General features: G+C 48.8%; 1 protein-coding gene across 1 annotated transcript in view; it reads left to right on the forward strand.

The window, feature by feature from the left end:
- Tmem255b (transmembrane protein 255B) overlaps positions 1-9,936 on the forward strand; it is a 31,958-nt gene extending 22,022 nt beyond the window's left edge. The window contains exons 7-9 of the mRNA XM_059244285.1: positions 4,517-4,676; positions 5,540-5,683; positions 9,683-9,936. Of these exons, the coding sequence (XP_059100268.1) occupies positions 4,517-4,676; positions 5,540-5,683; positions 9,683-9,850 (472 nt within the window). The 3' untranslated portion in view covers positions 9,851-9,936. The remainder of the gene's footprint in view (positions 1-4,516; positions 4,677-5,539; positions 5,684-9,682) is intronic.
- The last annotated feature ends 3,460 nt before the right edge of the window (positions 9,937-13,396 follow it).

Here is a 13,396-nt window from a genome sequence, read left to right on the forward strand (position 1 = left end):
ATTCGGCATGTAAACACACACACACACACACACACACACACACACACACACACACACTCACACGCACAGAAGTGAACTTTGCACAGACATCTGTCCATGAGAGAGGCCCCCATTTCTCCCTTCCTATATCTACCTGCATTTTCTGTTTCTTCCTTTGGATCTAGTTTCAGCAGTGGAAAAGTGGATTCTTGGAGTGATCGGGTCTCCACCCAAGAGCACACAGAGTGTGGAAGTACTTAAACACGGCCTGGACTCTGTCGCATACCTTGAGGCAGCTGGCCACCAGTTAGCCACTAACACATCTCAGTTCTGCTCTGCTCCCTGCCAGGGCTGAGATCCACCTGCAGCTTTCTGTTATGATATACATGGAGAATGAGAACACAAAATGCTTGCTTATTCTGGCATGGAAGGTAGCTCAGCCACCGTGCTTGCTCTGGTCATTAAGGGCCCAGGGCGTAGTAAGTTGGGACAACCTGTGTCCACTTTCCACCCCACTGTGAGCCTGGTGGAGCCTCCCTGGCTAGCCCCACCAAATGAATCCCCAGAGAAGTTGAGAGGTCTCTAACTTGTTTGAGAAGTTTTCACCTGGGTGGGAGGAGATAAGAAGTCAGCATTGGAGGAGCCAGAGGCCCCAGGTACCGGGAGCCCCAAGGTTGCTGGTGTAGCTGCTTCTCAGGGTCTGTCTATGGGGCTCCAGGCCTTTGCCACACCTCACACGAATATCCCCCAGGTCTCTGGAGGGACCTCAGTGCTTTATGCCAGACCTGATTACTATCTGCTGCTCTTCAGTGGTGGGGAGGACCACTCTAGTGTGATTCTTGTATGGTGTCCATGTCTGAATGATGTCTTGGTGACTAGAAAGAAGTGTCACTATTTAAATGGTCCCTTTTAACTGGCTTTCTAGATCTGTGAGGGTGAGAGTTAAAGTGATAGAGTTGGGAGTTACTATTAGGGCTAGAAGTAGAATTCTGGCTGGTAGTGGAGTTGGGTTTGGCATTATGGTTAGAGTTAGGGTATGGCTAAGGCTAATGTTAGGGTTAGGGTTACGGTTTAGGTTTTATGTCATGGTTAGCACTAAGGCGAGAGCTGGAGTTAAGTTTTTTTGGGGGGAGTTGGAGTTATGTTTAGTGTTGGGTTTGAATTTGATGTTTAGATTAGGGATTGGGTTAGGCTGGTTTAAGTTAGTGTTGGCGTTGGGGTATATGTCAAAGGCTAAGGCCGGGGCTAGGATGGGGTTAGTTAGGATTACCCTAGAGTTACCATTGTGGTTGGGTTTAGGGTTGTTGCTGTCCTTTGGGTTGTGTATTAGTCAAGGTTTGGACCAGAGTCATTTCTAGGGTTCAGGTTAGGGTCATTAGTTTGGGGTTTGGAGTTAGTTATGACGATTATTGGTGTTTAGTTAGGGTTAGAGCTAGCTCTAGGTGAGGGTTGGGGTTGCACTAATGCTAAGGCTCGAGCTAGGGCAGGCTTTGTGTTAGGGTTAAGGTTGACACTGATGTTAGAGTTTTATTTAGTTAGAGTTAATGGTAGGGCTAGTTCAATGGCTCAGGTTAGAGCCTGTGTTGGGGTTATGGTTAGATTATGATTATTTAGGGATTTTGCTGGCTATAGTGTTATGTTTAGGGCTGAACTGTTAGCATTTGGTTTGAAATACAGGTAGGCTTAGGGTTGCTGCTCTGTTTTGAAGTTTAGGTTCAAGTTTTGGGTTAAGTTTGTGGTTGGGTTATGGCTTATAGTTAAGGTTTTGGATAGGGTTATGGTTACAGTTAGGGTTAGTGTTTGGGTTAGGATTAGGGTTAGTACTAGGCCTTGGGCCAGGGCTAGTTTAAATAGAGAATTGGTGTTGATATTTGAGTTAGGACTAGGTTTTTGATTAAAGTTAAATTCAAGCTGGGCATGGTAGTGTACACCTTTAATCCCTGCACTCAGGAGGAAGAGGCAAGTGGATCTGAGTTCAAGGCCAGCCTGGTCTACAGAGCTCGTTCTAGGATAGCCAGGACTACACACTGTCTTGAAAAACAACAGAGTACTCAGTGTAGTGCTAAGACTAGGTTAAAACTATGGTTTGGTGTTCAGGTTGTGATTTGGAGCTATGGTTAGTTTTGGGTTCAGGTTCATCCTAGAGTTAGATGGCATTGGTGTTTGGCCTTAGGGTTAGGGTTATGGCTATGCTTAGGTTAAGTTTAGGGCTAGGACAAGGGTTAGAGTTAGTTTTAGGGCTAGGACATGGGTTAGGGTTGGTTACAAGGTTGTGGCTATGCTTGTAATTAAGACTGTGGTCATACTTGGTTTGGGACCTTAGGGTTATATGAAAGGTTAGGGTTGATATTGGAGTTGAGATTTAGGATTAATGTTGGGGTGACAATGTGTTTGGCGTTAGGGTTAAGGTTAGGGGTAGACATTAGGACCTAGAAGGGCTAGTCATAATTTTGGGGCTAGAGCTAAGGTTGAAGTTTGGTTAAGGGATAGGCCCAGGGCCTGCCCTAGGTTTAAGTCTGGGGCTGGCTTTTGCTGGTAGCTATTTATGGTTATGGTCACAGCTAGGGTTTAGGATTAGGATTGGCTTTGGGATTAGCTTTAGAATTGTGTTGGTTTCTGAATTCTTGCTTAGGGTTGGTGTAAGGTTTGACATTGAATTTAAGTTTAATTGTAGGGTTAGGGGTTATTATTAGGGCAAAGCTAGCATAGCTTTAGTTTGGGGTGGTGTTGGGATACTGGGTGTGATGAGGGTTAGGGTTTGTCTTAAGAGTTGGAGTTTAGGGGTTGGGGATTTAGCTCAGTGGTAGAGTGCTTGCCTAGCAAGTGCAAGTCCCTAGGTTCAGTCCTCAGCTCCAGAAAAAGAAAAAAAAAGAGTTGGAGTTTAAGATTATGTTAGATGTAGGCTTGCTGTGGGGTTAGGGTTAGGAATGACTTTCTGGTTGGGATTTAAGGTTAGGGCTAGTATTGGAGTTTGAGGGTTAGTATTAGAGCTACGTTTAAGAGTTAGGGTGGTTGTTGGAGAATGGTTTACTGTTATATTAAGATACAATAAATGTTAAGGTTAAGCTTAGGTTTGCAGCTAGGTCTGGGGTTAGACTTAAGGCTCAGACCCAGGACTATGGCTTGGTTTAGGTTGTTATTGGTGTTATAGTTAGGATTAGTGTTGGAATTGGGTTCAGTGTTAGAATTAGGATTGAATTTAGGTTTAGGGTTATTGGAAGGCTAGTTATTGGAGAGTTAGCATGTGGTTGAACATTCAGATTATGGCTAATGCTAAGGGTAAGGCTATGGCTAGGGCTCGTGTTTGGTTATGTTTGGTGTTGGTATTGATTTGAATTTAGTCTTAGGTCTATGGCTAAAGTTAGATTCAAAGTTAAATCTAGAGTTGGGGCTAGCTTAGGGTTGGATATGCTTGTAATTACAGTTAAGACCACAGTCTTGAGGTTGTGCTTGGTTTGAGGGTGTAGGGTCATGTGAAAGGTTAGGGGTGACGTTGGGCTGGGGTTAGGGTTAATGTTAATGCTAGGGGTTTGGGGTTAGTGTTAGGATTTTGAGTTGAGATAGGGCTTGGGTTAGAGACTAGGACCAGTTTATGCTTCAGTTTAGGGATTGGTTTAATGGTAGAATTTAGATATGGATATGACTATGGTTTGGTTTAGATTTGGTGTTGGTCTTAGGATTATGATAGGTGAAATTTTATGGTTAGAGCTACCACTGTGGTTAGAATTAGGAATTTGTCGGTGTTGTAGTTAGGATGAGAGAGAGGGATAGGACCAGGGTTAGGGTTTGGTTTTGGTGTGGAATGGGGACCTGATGGGATTAGGGTTAAGGCTATGACTAGTGATATATTTAGGCTTTGGGTTTAGGTTGTGTTTGGAACTGTAGTTTTAAGGCTGTGGATAATCACTTGGTTGGACATTTGATTGGGTAAGTTTGGGGTCTGTGTTATTTTCATAGCCATGACTGCTTCTAGAGATGTCTTAGCCTTGTTGTTAGGGGTTAGCTTTTCTTCAGGGAAAGTGTTTGGGTATAGCTACTTTTATGATTAGAGTTATTTATGTTTTTGGGGGTGTCAAGACTACTTTAGCTTTAAGATTGTAGTTGGGGATTATGGTTAGGCTTAAGGCCAGTAGTAAGGCTGCCTAAAGCCCCACTCTGCTCTCTCCCTTCAAGAGTCAGAGTGGCCCCAAGTCTCCTGGGTTTCTCTGGTTTGGAAGCTGAGAGCTTCCATGGCTCCTTTACTAACTACCCACCAGCCCTTTACTAACTACCATACTGCCCCAGGGGTAATGTTCATGACTGTGGCTCTAAGCTATGAGGGTTTATTGGCTAGACACAGCTGTAGCTCACAGAGTGGTCCCCTGACTGCGGCATGATGTCCTGGGCTGTTGCCTGACAACAGTTCCTACGCATAGGTTAGTCTACTGGCCATGGATCTGGCACTCAATGGTGGTCATCTAACCACAGATCTAATACTTGGGGGTCACCTGACCACGTTCTAGCAATGAGGGCAGTAACTTTGTTCTCCCTCTCGTAGCACAGAGTCCTCGCCTGCCTACTATGAATTTGTGGGTGTGCGGAGCTGCCAGGATGTGATCCACCTCTACCGGCTGCTCTGGGTGTCCACAGTGCTGAATGTCCTGGGCCTGTGCCTTGGCATTATCACAGCCGCAGTCCTAGGAGCCTTCAAGGACATGGTGAGTAGTACCAGCCTACGTGTTTCCAGCCAGGCGGTTATAGCCCAGAGCTCAGTGGCTCCCTTGACAAAAGACCTAAACTCCCGAGTGATCTGCATGTCAGATGGTAACTAGGATTACCAATCACTTGTCCTGGAAACTGTACTTGATCACCTGCTGGTTGAGTCTTCTCCCATCCTCTGAGGTGGCAGAATTGTCACCATCTAAGAACGGAACTCACCTGCAAAGCTACCCTGTCACTGTGAGGTCCATGATTGCCTGGGTTGGTCATGGTTCTGGGCAGGCTTGGACTCCATTTGAAGAAGCTGGATGAGAGAACTGAAATTCATCCACACCTGCTTCTCGCTGAGCCAGCCCTACTGAACCTGCCCTTGAGCTCCGGCCTGCTACCCTTTCATCACTGGGTAGAATTGTCTTCGTGTCCTTTCGGGGTCCATGGCAAACCCTTTAGGGGTTCTTCCAGATCCACAGGGCCGCAGAACACATTCTGGGCCATTCTTCTTGTGCTCAGCCAGTTGTCCTGGGGCTTTGGCCTTTGGTTGCAGCCTAGAGTTGCTGCTTAGCTCTTTGTTCTCAGATTCCTTGTTGCCAAGGAAATTTAGGGATGTCTCTTCAGAACCTGAATTCCCACAGTCTAGTTCTTGGGCTCTACCAGGCTGCCTCTTCTGGTAGCAGCTCCAGGTGGTGACGCCAACCCAGAGACCATATGTAAGGATGTGGAACTTTCTGTGAGGTCATGAAGAGAGGGCTGGCCTACTCTTCATGGCTTGGGTTAGTGCTCCCTAGAGGACCACGCTGTAGTAATGCCTTGAATGGGTTTCAGGGTGCATTGGCTTGGATAGTCACTTCCTCTTTCTTCACAGGTTCCTCTGTCTCAGCTGGCCTATGGCCCATCTCCACCACCTCAGATCCTCTACAACCCTGCCCAGCAGATCCTAGCCTACACTGGCTTGTGCCCTCCATCTATGACTGTGCCAACCTGTTCCTCCTACCCTCTGCCACTTCAGGTAGGCAAGTGTTCCCTGCTGGGGTTGGAGATGCTGTGGAGTCAGTGATCGTTTCTGTGGGCTCCTTAGTAGACAGGGTATGGCTGTGAGTAGAGAAGGATGTGCTTTGATCTAGATGATGGGGACTGGGATCATTATGGAGTGGATCATACCATTTTTGAGGTGTATTGCTGCTCATGGCCCTAGTAACCTATGAGAGTATTCTTCCTACTGGAAGAACCATTTATTTTATATACTGTTTTTAGCTGCTTTATACACTGTCTATCTTAGCATGAACTGGCCTTATATAGGCCGGGGGAACTGAGGACGCCATTGGCTGCCTGGGTTCTGAACTCTTGTAATGACACAGTGTTCTAAGTGGAGCCAGGTACATGCCAACATCCACTGAAATTTATCTACAAAGCTACCAACCCTGTAAGGCTCATGTGCCCTGTGCTGTGGACCGTGAGGCCATCGGGGAGGAGGTCTGGAATAAGATCTTGTTTGAACAGGGCTTTGCCTCTGTTCCACGCTTGGCTTTGGCTTGTTCGTGTCCTCTGAAGCTCTGGTGGCCATGAATGAAAGGGTCCTGGCTGTCCAGTGATACTGACTTGGACTTTGCACTGTGGACTTGTGGTCTTTCTGCCTTGCTTCTTAGCACTGTGAGGTGCCAGGCAGGCCCTGTCCTCTACCTACCTATGCAGAAACCCCCAGTCATGGCAACCAAACCATCTGTAGACATTGCTCAGTGTCTCCTGTGGGGAGATTGAGAATAGGCCTAGACCAACCTTTCTAGATGGGGTGATGCCCGCTCATGCAGCCTGGCTGCTCGGTGGCTTGTCTTATGGCACTAACAGAAGCAGTTGTGTTGAGTGTACCTCTGTGTCATCACACTCCGCTGAAATGAGCTTCTTTGACCTGTGGGCTCTGGTGAATGGAGTGAAGTCATTTGTTTTGAAGTCACATGTTCCCAGGTATCCCCCAGGAGACCTGCACCTAGTGAGCCACACAAAAGTCAAGTGAGGCCTTGCCAAGCCAAAGGACTGTTTGGGAAGGGCTTGAGTGTCGAGCTCTGACCATCTTGGATAGAGAAAGCTGTCAGGGCCCCAGGACTGACCCAGCACAGTGACCAGGTGTGAGCAATACTTGGGAGTCTTTTGATCATCTGGGCTCCACATTTGTGAAGTGTGGGGGCTGGTATCAGGTACAGCTGGAAGAAGCCATGGGCACCCCAAGAAGTACAGCTTCCTTCCGTTTTCGGGGCCTCACTGGTGCCCTGCACTCAGAAAGGTGAGGTCACTGTACCACTGCTCTACCCACTCCAAGGTCCCTTTTCTCTGTGCTTCAACTTCCTCTGCTTCTCTGCAAAAGGAGCTAGCTGGGGCTGTAATCCCTGGATTTCTTGGGTCCTTTGGGGTCTGGAGGAAGGATGCTGCCGTGGTCCATTGCAGTATTGGGGAGTGGGTCTGGACTCTCAGTGTGGCACCCCCAGGCTGTGCTAGTGGAACTTCCCAAAGGGAACTGGGCTCTCATCCACTAGGATCACAGAGACCTCAAATCAAGGAACGTAAGATCCTGTGAGTAAAGCCTGCCTCAGGACCATCTCCGCTCTCTGGAACACTGGAAGCAGCTATGTCTAGGGTCAGGAAGTAAAGATGGTTCAAGGCCATCAGCAGGAGCAGCTGCAGCTCCAAGGCCTCTGCCTTTCCATGGAACTTCCTGTGTTGGCCTCGAGAAGGATCTCCCAGGTCTCCACACAAGGAAGGATGCTATCATCTCAGGCCATAGCTCGTCCTGGGACCTGCTCCTCTCTCCTGGTCTTTTATCAGATCCACATGTGAGACACTTAGGACTGTCTCTGGATAGACCCAATGGGTCTCCCTTAGCTGGCCTGGCTGCCTTTGGACACACACAGCCACTAAACCACGTAGATGCCAAGGACAACTCCAGAGCACAGCCTGAGCAGGCTGTCTTCTCTCAGAACACGTGATGCTCCGCAGGGGATGATGATGATGATGATGAGGGGTTCCATTTCCTCCTGCCTGATGTCTAGAGTGTTTGGGCCAGCCCTGGTGCCTGCCTACCCCTCTGTCTTGAAGGCCTGGCCTGAGGAAGAAGGGACTGCTGTGGAGGGCCTACCAGCCTGCTCTCGAAGAGTGTGAGGCTCCGCATGAAGTGCTCATCCCTGTTCCACATGGAAAAGGACAAATGCCCCTTGTGGTGGTGTTCAAGGGGCGGTCTTTCGCCATGGACACATTTTGGGAACCTGGAAGACAACCTGCCAAGTCCTGTGGGTGCTCTTATCTTCTCCTACCTTCTGGGACCTCTGTTGCAGAGAGTGGATACCTCCCTTCCTCCCAGAGGAGGCCTGGGGGCCCTGTGCTCGGGGCTGAGCAGCTTTCACAGCAGCATGTGTGGGAGTATAACTGCCACATATGCTTAGTAATCAGATTTCTGTGGAACAGGCATATCGGATGAGCCCGGGTGCTTCCTAAGAACAACAGAATGGATGCCGTCTCCACTGGTCAACCGATGGAAGGAGATACTTTAAGTGTCCTGTTGAAGTCATTAGCAGCCAGCAAACATCCCTGAAATTATTCCTATTAAGGAGGGAGTGAGATGGCTGTGTGGGGGTGTTTTGTGAAGTTAGTCAAAAGAAAACCTTTAAAGGGGCCTGTCCCAACACCCAGCAGTTTGCTCAGTGTGACACTTGAGTTTAGCCTGAATGGTATTGCTGGGGTGGTCCTCTCCATGTGGGCAGGGCCTGCCTTCACAAGGCCTTGTTTAGGGAGGCAGTTTCACCCAAGTTTCCTAGTGGTTTGTTCTGTGGCTCTTGATGGCTTGATCTACGATTCTTGGTGGTTTATCCTGAGGTTCCTGGTGGCTTATTCTGTGGTTCCTGGTGGTTTATCCTGTGGTCTCTGGTGGTTTATCCTGTGGTTCCTAGGAGCTTGCCCTCTGGTTCCTAAGGCTTATGTATCTGCTTTTTTTTTTTTTTCTTTTTCAGAAGAGAGCAGAATGGCTAGGGTGAGAAGCCCATCCTAGTAGACCTAAAAGGATGATCTTTAGACATGCACTGGCCCCTGTGGTCAGAATGATGCACACACAGATTGGAGAGAGAAACAGGAGAAAATTCCCAAGCTAGCAGTTGAATCACACAGGAGTCACTTTTAAAAACTCACTTCAAAATTTGCTTTATTTTTTTTTTTAAATACTGATTTTAAGTTTCAAACTTCTACTTAAGAGGGGAAAAGAAAAATAAAAAGACTTAGAAAAGATTTACTTCAGATCTGTGCTGTTCCCTAAATTTCTCCTCTCACATTAACTCATCCTTGATTTTGGGGGTGTCTGTTGAGGTTCCTCAGAGACACAATACCAAAAGGTGTAGATACATGAGAGACAGACTTGTTTAGTGACTGGCTTTCATGAGTGCAGTCGAGGCTGGTTCACTATCCCCAGGACCAGGGAAACACTGTTGAAACTGTAACCCATGGTCACACTCGGGCAGGATTCCAGTCTCCTTGAGGGTCACTGCCTTTTTTCTTAAGGTCTGCAACCAATTGGACCAGACTCTCCAACAGTAGGGAGCTGTTTAAATGTTAACTGCCTCTGAAAACTGCCTTCCTTAAACTTCTAGACTATGACTGATCACATTTGGTCACTGACCTATTAACCACCATGCTGTGTTGGGAATGTTAATGATCTTGCTCTCTTCAGTGAGTGCCAAGGATCTGGCTCTAGGCTGTCCCTGGTTCTTCTAGTCAGGGCTAAGCAGGCCGGGAAGTCTGGAGTTTGGGAGAGCTTCCTGGGGCTCCCCGGCAGCTTTAGAAGTCAAGTTTGTGTCACCCAGGCACAGACAGGGCGATGCTTGACCTCTCTTAGCTGTTCCTAGGCCTGGGAGGCTTCCTGGGGGTCCTGGTCTGGTAGGGTGCTGGGCCGAGGCAAGACTGGCATATATGCTGGATGGTGTAGCCGAGCCCCCCACCTGCTGATCAAGGATGCCTCTCTGTTTAATTGCAGCCCTCCAGTGCCCTGCCGGCCTCGTCCTCTGCTGACCTCTCTCGGCCTGAGGACACAGAGTCCCTCTCTCAGTGCAACTCCAGCCGTGGGCATTCTCCTAATGCTCCTTCACTCTGCACACCAACCTACTTCCTCCCGGGGGAGAAGCCTCCCCCCTATGCACCCTGACACGGAGGCAGTAGATTAAAAAGTAACTTGGTTTGGGGGTTGCCAGAAATAAAACAAAAATAATAAAGCCATCCATAGGAAGCCTGCTTCTGCAGCCAGCCTCGTAGAGGATTCAGAAAGTATCTCGAAGCTGCGCACTTCTCTTGGACACACCCTCTGCCAGCACAGGCCAGGACCAGAGGCAAAAGCAGAGCCTCTGCTGTACCCCTCCCTCACATGAAGACAGCAGCAAACCATACTAGACCCTAGTCCCCTCATCCAGAAGGGCTTCTCTGCACCTGCCGTCACTCACAGCTGCGTCATCTCTCATCTCCTTGGTTATCAATTGCTATTATCCTGCAAAGGGAAGGGAGCCAGGCATCTGTTTTGGTGAAGATTGTTCCTTCAGGAAATACACTACAGGTTGACAGGCTTCTATGAGCACGTCCCCGAGAAGGAACAAACCGAACCACTTCTGTGAGCATGTCCCCAAGAAGGAACAGACCGAACCCCTGAGCTCTACTTTTCTGATTTGAAGGAAAACAAACTTTGAGTAGATACCTAAAGCTACTTCTAGAGGCCTTTGAGTTCTGCCTCTGTGTAAGATCCACCTTTTGGTGGACTCCAAATCTCACACTCATTTTTCCCTGTGGTGCTCTGCTGACTTGTGGCCACTGGTTTATTCATTAATTAGCTGTTGCGTGGACACTGGGGCCTTTCTTCCCCCTCTTTATGAGGTCCAGAACTAGCAGGTGGGGATGGAGGACCAGTCTGTGAAGTTGCAGCTCCTGCGCCCCCTGCTGGTCAAGGCCACTCTGTCCAGATCTCACCAGGGCAGGCTAGAGAGGTTTTCTAAACAGGGTTTCCCACAAAGGCCCACAACACAGGTCCATGTAGGAAGGTGACAGGTCTGTCTGTGGAGAAGATGTGCTGCAGCTGCTCACTGATCCCTGAAGGGCTGAGACAGCCACTGGTTTCTGAGGACTGGTCACTGTGCACTCTTCATTTTATAGAGAAAGTATCTTGGTTTCTATTTGATGCTGACGGACCTTGGATCTAGCACAGTCTTGCTTCCCTACAATATCCAGGAGCTTGGCCTCAGCCTCTCTGACTCTGGACCAATATCAAACAATATTCTGCTGACTTATATTTACATCAATGTATGTACTAGGATATTTAATACCTCTTTGGACTCCAGTTTCAGAGGCAATTGTGAACGGCTCCTCAGAATTGAACCTGGAGGCAACAGGACAAAATCCTCTCTATATTTGGAGGGGGCCTTGGGCACTGCTCCTTGATGGGGTCAGTAGTGAGTTGGCTCTGGTCCCTGCCTTGCATCTACCCGGCGTGCACAGTCAAGCAGCTCTACCAAGGGGCTTGGACATGCCACCGTGCTGGCTGTGGAAGAAGTATCCTACACAGCAACGGCAAGACTCGTGTCGCTAGTGGGGGTGAGGTTCAGGATGACGAGAATGACCAGAAGCACAGAGGTGCAAGGAGCCACTACATAGTAGGCTGCTTTTCTACAGGACTGGGCCAAAGAACACGTCATCCATGTAATGACCACACACAGAAGAGCCAAGGTCTGGAGGCTGATGGGAGGAGGGTTTCCAAGGCACTGGAGCCTCCCTGGTGCAGGGCCCCCACACTTCCCTATTTACTTTAATATTACAGCACCCCAGTTTTGTATTCAGTAGTCCTGTGTCCTGGGCCCAATGGGCTCGACTTCTGAACTTCCTGAAGCTGGCCCCCAGGTCTCTGAAGAACAACAGAACCTCATGTCTAGGTATAGAGCCCATGCCCACTGGAGGCAAGAACTATTGAGAAACGTTGCATGCCAAGGTCAATAGTTTTGTTCATTGCCACAAAAATGTCTTTCTCCCTCGTCTTGGAGAATGTAAGGTTCTGTACCCTAGTCTCCAGACCTCCCCTCACAAGCCACACTAACCTAGAGTGTGGGCAGATACTCTCGAGTGTCCTTGCCTTTGTGTGGACAATGCTGGGAAGCCAGCTGGAGCCTGCATGCTCAGTGGCTTCTGGCCCAGCCCTTGATGGCTTTGCCTCTTTGAATGTCACCTGAGGGTCTGCTCTGTGCTTGGTTTCTGCTCTGGTTAGTGAGATTTGCTCATGGCCACCCGTTGTCACTGAATCTATCACTTGCATCTGCTTTTGGATCGATGGGAGATGGGGTTGTCCTGAGTCTGCGGTATGGTACCAGCAGATGACTCGCATGAGTGTGTGTGGTCCTGTAGGTGGTGAGCCATGCCCTGCTGGGAGAGACACTGAGCTAAGCTCTTCTGCTTTACCAGATTAGCCTGCCTGAGTCAGGGTTCCACTTGCACCCTCTCCTCTGTGGGTCACAGAGCCCTTAGAGCTCTGCTTCTCAAGATCCAGTATCAATAGCCTGGTAATGGATGGCATGGGTCCACAGACACGCCTCTGTGTGCACATCCTTGTTGATCAGCAGAGGATGCTCTGTCGGGCCTGCCTGGGTCTCCTCCTTGCTTCTCTCTCCGGTGGTTATTCTACCTGTCAGGTTTGTAAGAAGTCATTGTCTGTTCTGGACAGGGACCCTGCGATCCTGGGTATCTCCACTACCTTCAGTTAGAGCACATAGCATTCCTTTATGTTTAAATGCATGATCTGCAGGCTTTGTGATAAGAAATACAGTGAAGTGGTCTCCTGCCCTGAAACAGTGGTTTCTAAAAGGTGACTTTGCCCTAGGTACATTTGGAAAAATCTGGAGACACATTTTTTTTTTTACCAGAGTATGTGTCTGCAAGAGCAGTGTGATAGAACCTGAGGGAGGATGGGGTGCTGACAATCCTGAATGCGTGGGAGGGACCCGGGCTCAAGAAACAGCCTCAAGGATACAATAGCAATGCAAAAATGCTGAAAGTCCTTCCCTAGAAAAGGAATTTTGCAATCAACTCAGATGATAAAGACCATACAATCCATCCCACCCTCTTCCTCCGAACAGTCCGCACCATCCCTCAAAAGTCTCCTGGTGCTCCCCTTGGTGCTCTGTAGTTTGGCTACCTGGACCCAGGGGAGCAAGGAGCTCATGGTAGGCAGCTGGCAGGAGATGGTATAAGGCTTGGTGCCAGCCGAGGCTGAGGATGCAACCTCAGGGAAGAGAGGTGTCTGTGTTCTTCCCACACAGTGGTGTTGCCTCCCTAAGGCAGATAAGGAATGCCAAATATGTGGCTCCCCCTCTCTCATCTGTGTGGTTGAGCTCCAAACCAGCATTTGTCCTACTCTGTTCTTGGCCTCATGACCTTCTGGAGAGAATTGGGGCTGGTTGGAGGGCACTCATGAGAACATTCCATGAAAACATTCCAGAGTTGCCTCCAACACAAGGAAAAACCACTGAAGGTCTAGGGATGCTGCTTCACCAGCTGAGGACATATCTGGCCTCTGGGAGGCTGTGGGCTTCTGAGGCTGCCTGAGGACAGAGGCAGCAAGGAATCCTGGGCAGAACTGTACTCCATACCTTGTCGGAGCTGTGTTCGACAGTGTTGTTCCTGTCCTGTCTTCACCAGAGTTTCCAGGATGCTGGGGTTAAAA

This window comes from Peromyscus eremicus, chromosome 17, assembly GCF_949786415.1.
Source record: "Peromyscus eremicus chromosome 17, PerEre_H2_v1, whole genome shotgun sequence".
Lineage (NCBI taxonomy): Eukaryota > Metazoa > Chordata > Mammalia > Rodentia > Cricetidae > Peromyscus > Peromyscus eremicus.